Source organism: Apium graveolens, chromosome 6 (genome assembly GCF_009905375.1).
Source record: "Apium graveolens cultivar Ventura chromosome 6, ASM990537v1, whole genome shotgun sequence".
Lineage (NCBI taxonomy): Eukaryota > Viridiplantae > Streptophyta > Magnoliopsida > Apiales > Apiaceae > Apium > Apium graveolens.
In genome coordinates, this window is record NC_133652.1 from 13,684,543 (window position 1) to 13,691,409 (window position 6,867).

General features: G+C 34.1%; 1 protein-coding gene across 1 annotated transcript; it reads left to right on the top strand.

Moving 5' to 3' along the window:
* Positions 1 to 1,148: 1,148 nt before the first annotated feature.
* Positions 1,149 to 6,417, top strand: LOC141667596 (D-aminoacyl-tRNA deacylase-like). The gene is made up of 9 exons (XM_074474143.1): positions 1,149 to 1,482; positions 1,585 to 1,765; positions 2,127 to 2,269; positions 3,452 to 3,515; positions 4,018 to 4,070; positions 4,376 to 4,431; positions 4,723 to 4,797; positions 5,157 to 5,345; positions 5,953 to 6,417. Exons 1-9 carry the CDS (start codon positions 1,381 to 1,383, stop codon positions 6,035 to 6,037), a joined length of 948 nt encoding a protein of 315 aa, XP_074330244.1. The 5' UTR covers positions 1,149 to 1,380; the 3' UTR covers positions 6,038 to 6,417.
* The last annotated feature ends 450 nt before the right edge of the window (positions 6,418 to 6,867 follow it).

A 6,867-nucleotide genomic window follows, 5' to 3' on the forward strand; every position in this document is an offset into this window, starting at 1 on the left:
CTGCAGTGTAATTGAGACTGTCCCATACTCTGTCTCATTTGTAAAGGGACTGTCCCATTTGCATAAGAGACTGTCCCATTTGTCTTGACAGTTAGAATATTATTTTATCTATCGAGCCATCGAATTTCACGTACTTTTTCTCCTCATGGTCTACTGGGCACTAGGTATATTATATAAATACAATGAAAAATGGAACAGTTGCTGCAAAGTCATAGCTTGCTGATCTGCCATTATTTTGGTATGGGAAGTACCTGAGTTCTTGATGCGGTCCGGTGCCTTCTTGCTTGGTTGGTTAGCTTAAAGAAATGGATAAACAAATAACAGAAAGATTTCCAAGGTGTAATGTTACTGCAAAACCAAATAATCCTGACAATTTTGCGGTACAAGCTAAATGCTGTATGCATATGGATAGTCAAAATGCTGTCTGCATATCATCATCCTCGGTAAGCTTGAATGCCTTCTGTGTTGATGCTGCTAATTACCAACTGCTCATTTGTAAATATGTTAACAGAGTATGCTTTAATGTGTCTCAAGAAGAATCGAAATTTACAGACAGGTTCAGGGCAGAGCAAGGCAATTAAACTGTTGAAGGGAGTAGTGACCATTTTCCAAAGGCCACATACAGCACATCCATGTACTTTAACAAATCTCCCTTCCATGCTGATGTAGTCATGTTTATCTGTCCAATATACTAAATTTATTTACTACTCCATAAATTAATTTATATATTGACAAAAGCACTAATGGTTCAAAACGAATCTAACCTTTGGGATCAGAAAAGTGATAATTATGTAAACAAGTTGCATAGTTTTTTGGAAATTTATCAAAAATATTACTTTTTTTATTTTGTTTACGATTTTACTATATTTTGATTTTTTATGCAAAAATACGGGTTGCAACCATATCTGCAACTTTTTTTTACATTTTCTGAAAAATAACTGGATTTTTTTTTGTTGCATTTGAGGTTGTATTGTGTTTAATTTGAGATTGCATCTGATTGTATTAGATTGCAAAATCGTATATTTACAAAAAAATTGACAAATCGTATTTTTACAAATAAAAATTTAAAAAGTCATATTTTTGCAAAAAAACTTAAAAACCAACGTAATTAATCTGGTAGTAGGGTCAAATACTAGCCGACAATTTGTCTGCGTAACACAGAGATTCGCAAAAACACAAAGAACCGCTTTGAAACAACGCGTAAGCTGTCGGTAATTTATCATCGGCACCGATAAAATCCTGGTTTCACAAAAAACACACATCACCATATTACAAAAGATCAAGAAAAAACAACATCATCCTTTTAATCTTCATACAGACATGACATCAATTTAAGCAAAACATCTTCACAAAAAAAAATACACAATCTTGATTTTAATTATGGTGACGTTAGTTGTTGCAACAACCACCGATCCTGCTTCTTATGGTCCTGCCACTGCCCTTTTAGCCATGCCCGGTTGGCAACCTGGCCCCACCTTTCAGGTCCCTTCTCGTACTCTCCTTATATGTACACACGTGTGTTGATGATGCATGTTTTTTTGTGACTTATGTATGTGATGATAATTGGTGTTTTTGGATTATTAGGGTGTGAGCAGTTTTGTGAATGGGGAGGTGAGATTATTACAACATGATAAAGGGATTGTAGAAGAGGATGATTTGGACATGAGATGGGAAGAGGTTACTGGTCAAGTTGTTGATGAGATTATTTTCCTTAGCAAACACACTGCTGTTTCTAATCGCCCTGCCTTAACTCTACATCCTATTGGTACTTTCCCATTCAAATTGTTTTATGCATTGTACATTCATTTGTATCCGGAGTCTTTATTGAAACACTGTCTTAAGTGGAGTTGAGGTTCAAGCGCATCTTACTTGTATTTAGTTTAATTTCCGCACACATAATAAGATTACAATGCATAAAATCCCAATGTTTGGTATTATTGTGTAACTTTTGTAAAAGAGCAAGAAATTACCTACTAGTAATGCATATCGAGATAAGACTCAAAGGGGGAACTTTGAATGGAATTGTCAGAGTGTTATGTTCTTTTAACGTAGATTTATATGTTTCAGGATCTTGAATATAATTTTAATTTGTTTTGCTGGTATTTTGACTTGAAATATTTGGTTAGGAATACCGCATTTGAAAGATGGAGATGTTCCTCCACAAGGTGGCAAGCCTGGATGGGCTGCCTTGCCCAGTCCTCGAATGGGGCCATGGCTTATGCTCTTAAAGAAGATTGCCAAGTCTCATAACCTAATTCCTGAATTTGAGGTACTTAGCTTTGTTGATTACTTGATTTGTCTGTATATATAGGTTGATGGTGTATATGATGACTTTTGAAATCTAGTGAGGTTTACTTCTAGCCCTTTAGGATACCTGAATAATTGATAGTGCCTCTACAATGTTTCCTTCCAAGAGGGTTATACAATACAAGTGGAAAACCATGTGCATGATCGTGTAACACATTTAAAATATTGATTACTGTAAACAAAAGTCTAATGAATCACGTCTTTTGCGTGTAAAATTATCATTATCAGTTGAAAGATATCAAACACTTGTTCCTACACTTTCATTATAAGCATCTATGTTTTGGTGATATTAGCATTTTTTTGTGCTTTACTATCTCTTGTTTGATTTACTCACAAGTGAGAAACCTGGCCTCACTTTACAAAATGTTTTTCATCTTGAATTTAGAGGTAACAGATCACTGTATTATAAGTAAAATGGGATCTGAACTCAAGGTCGCAGATTTGTTTTATCACATTTTAATGTGTATTGAAATATTTACACTTTTTGACATATGTCAAGCAATATATAAAGAAGGTTGGTGTATATGATGACTTTTGAAATCTAGTGAGGTTTACTTCTAGCCCTTTAGGATACCTGAATAATTGATAGTGCCTCTACAATGTTTCCTTCCAAGAGGGTTATACAATACAAGTGGAAAACCATGTGCATGATCGTGTAACACATTTAAAATATTGATTACTGTAAACAAAAGTCTAATGAATCACGTCTTTTGCGTGTAAAATTATCATTATCAGTTGAAAGATATCAAACACTTGTTCCTACACTTTCATTATAAGCATCTATGTTTTGGTGATATTAGCATTTTTTTTGTGCTTTACTATCTCTTGATTGATTTACTCACAAGTGAGAAACCTGGCCTCACTTTACAAAATGTTTTTCATCTTGAATTTAGAGGTAACAGATCACTGTATTATAAGTAAAATGGGATCTGAACTCAAGGTCGCAGATTTGTTTTATCACATTTTAATGTGTATTGAAATATTTACACTTTTTGACATATGTCAAGCAATATATAAAGAAGGGTCTAGAATCATGCATTTCAAGATCCATTCCGGCTTTGAGTTCTTCAAATGACCTGATCTCTGTAGCATGATAATATAATGTCCAAGCTTAAGAATTCTAATCTGTTTCTGGTGATCGCAGATTACTTTGGAAGCTACTCATCATGGGCCTGTTACCAGTAAACCAACCTTGTTTGTCGAGATCGGTAATTTTTCTCAGTTATGCTATGTTATTTGCATCAATAGCAGTAAATTTTTCTTCTCTTTCTTTTCTTTACTGGAATCTTTATAAGGGTGTATGACCATGAGGACTTTTGTACTTGAAACTTTTCAGTCTTGATACCATTTGATCAATTGGCTTATCAATCCAACTTTTTTTCCTTTTTTTTCTTCTGGGAGGAAGGGGGTTAAAAGATACATGTTTTAGTTGATAATGTAACAGGGTTATGGAACCATTCTCTTCTTGTCGTATTTTTATAGTAACTTACGTGTGAAGCATGTTACTTTCCAATATATTAGAAAAGTGTTATTTGTCTTAGTTTCTTAAGTTTTTGCTGATATTTATGATGAGCTTAGCAAGTTATATAACACAATTGGGATAGAAGTTTGTGTCCTTACTTTTGTTAAACAAAGTTACTGCATGTGAACTTCTCTACAAATAATTGGGTATCTCAGTATTATTAATATCTTACGGACTTGCTTCATCAGGTAGCACAGAAGAGCACTGGAAGAGGAAAGATGCTGCTAATGTCATAGCTCAAGTAAAATAATGTCACTGTGAACATCTCAAATGCTTTAAGTTTGTCTCTTAGTATATGAGTTTAGAATTTGCCAGTAATTTAAATTCGTCATGAAGATCTATCTACCAAAAAATATGGGAACTGTTTGTGAAGTTCTTTTACCTTTTTCGTGATGATAATTAGGCGTTCATTTTGATTTTACTTATCGTGAATTATTACAGCTCGATAGTAGGTTTAGGGTCAGTTTTAGCATAAATAGGATGCTACTTGGTTCATATCTTTTTCAGATTTAAATTCAACTAACAATTCCTACTTGATTTCTTAAGTTAGTTTGGGAAGGACTTGGGCTCGGAGGATCTGATGCTGTAGGCAACTGGGACAGGTTTGTTTGTATTACCGTCTTACATGCTTTTCAAGATATCTCTAAATTTCTGATGCTGGCTGTATGTTCTGATTCTGAATCAATGGTTAGGTATGAGTTCTCCCCTTATTAGCTTAAATAAATGTCATGGATAAAAATTGAACTTCCATAAGTTAGATATCTTTCTAGTTTTTTCCTTGCATTCATTATTCATATATTTGTTTAAATGATCTGTTTCTTGTTTGAATGGTATTTTAGGAGTGTCATTTCGAAAAGAATATCATTGACCTCAATGTTTCCGTGATTTTTCAGCAAATCTGGGAGTAACAAAGTCCTCCTTGGATTAGGAGGTGGACATTATGTACCTCGACATATGGAAATTGTTTGGTAAGCTACAAGTTATAATCACCCTTGCCTGTTATGTTCTTTGTCCTGCAGGTTTGTTTCTGAATTACAAAAAAGTTGTATTAATCATACCACCATTTTACAAAACTCACTTTCTGAATCTTAGATGAACACTCCTACAATGTCTGAATCTCGAAATCATTATTGACATCTATTTTGATTAATCTTCTAATTGGGTAACTAACTGTCATTGTCTGCAGTGTGGTTCCCTTATACCTCAGTTTGGTCCCTCTAGTTTGTCTAGGCGGTTACTTGTATTTGTTGTATGAATGTTGTGTGTGTTACAAACTTTTTCATAATGAGATATCTTAGAGTTGTTTACCCTTTTGCTGTATCAACAGGAAAAAAGGTACAAGAGTTGGTCATCTGCTCTCTGGATATTCATTGCCAATGGAAGATCCGAGCCAAGCAAAAGGAGATGCGGCTTCAAAAGATATTGGAGGGACTTGGAAGGTAGCTATCAAAGTTTCCTATGAGGCTACGAAAGCAGCTTTCCCGGGAGGAGAAATTCTAGCTCATCTTGATCAAAAGTAAGTGCTTCATAACGATTCCAGAGCCTGCAGCGTCGATGACTTGCTGTGCCAAGTGACTGTGTTTGGTAATTTTAATTATAAAGTCTTGGCTTATGGCATAATACTTGCAAGGCACTACAATTGTCTAGTATAGTGTGTTCTTTTTGGGCTTTTGCCACTACTTATGCTGACTTGCACGACTGATTTTCTTTTTGTTTTTCTGTTAAATAGCCATTAGCATAATTAGTTACTACATTTTGAAATTTATTACGACCCTTGCTTCGCATGATTAACTGAGGGGAAGTCAGGAACCAAAATAGGGGTTTCTATACTTTCGTTTATAGCTCTTTTATCTAATGAACTTTTACAAATTTGGTGCTAATGATGAAAATAGAGCTCAAAGAATTTAAAGTTCCCAAGTAACGGAAAAAATGAGCTGATTAGGCAATTGATCAAACTAGTACCAACTATTGAATTCAGTCATGATCTATTACTGAAGCTCCCATAGCCTGCAGGATCACTATTTTTGGCTGTCTATTTTAATATTTGGAAGATAGCTTAAATTCTTGTCTCTATTTACGTGATGTTACAATTCTAATAACGTCAGATAAATTATTGTATGCAGGAGTTTCAAGGGCTGGCAAAAAAATGCCATTACTGAGTATCTACATGAACTGAATATTAAAGTTGGAAAGCCAGGAGATTTTTAAGTAATGCTGCAGGCTTCGAACTGAAATCCTAGGAGACATCCGAGACGCCTTGTGGCTTATGAGAGCGATTATACCAATTTATCTATACCGTTCACCCCTGAGTCCTGACAGACCTTATTACTTGCAAGAGCAGCGTCCAGGTAGTTTGCTGCTGCACGACCTTTTAAGGTTTAAATATATATTATATCATCTGTGGATGATGAAACTGTTACTCAAATACAACAATTGAAAGGTTAGTGATTGAGATTTAGCATAGCCATATTTACTCGTAGCAAGTTGTTGTAGCCTAGAGTGAATGAGGCAAATCATGCATAGTTCAAAACCAAAAGTGTCATGATTTTTTTTAATATATAAGTATTCTTGATTATGAACTTATCAAATTTGGACTAATACTAAATGTACTGAGCGAAAATGTTACAAATTTTAAAAATTGTATATAATGCTAGATTCTCTACATCTTCGTGTGAATTTATATTTTAAGATATAATAATAGGGGAGTGTATATATTTTGAATGCAAAATTGATTAATTTAATAATAATAATTAGTTTTGAGCGTAAAATACTCCCTCCGTTCCCCTTTGTTTTAGCTAGTTTGACTAGCACGTGTTTAAATAAATTAGTATTTGACTCAATGAGTTGGTTTGACTGTCACGTTTTTAAAGAAATTAGTACTTGACTCAGTTTAGACCACAAATGAGTTAGTGAATGATAAGTTAAATATATTATATTGACGTGTGATTGCAATAATTTTAAATGAGTATTATAAAAGGGTGGTTGATTTTTTTTAGGATATTCAAAAAAAAATGACGTACATAAGATGGGACGGACAG

Excerpts from the sequence above, each read along its gene's own strand:
- LOC141667596 (XM_074474143.1), top strand. The coding sequence starts at position 1,381 with ATGGTGACGTTAGTTGTTGCAACAACCACCGATCCTGCTTCTTATGGT. Across the intron at positions 1,766-2,126 it reads CTTAACTCTACATCCTATTG|GAATACCGCATTTGAAAGAT; the intron begins GTACTTTCCCAT and ends ATATTTGGTTAG. Across the intron at positions 4,071-4,375 it reads CTGCTAATGTCATAGCTCAA|TTAGTTTGGGAAGGACTTGG; the intron begins GTAAAATAATGT and ends TGATTTCTTAAG.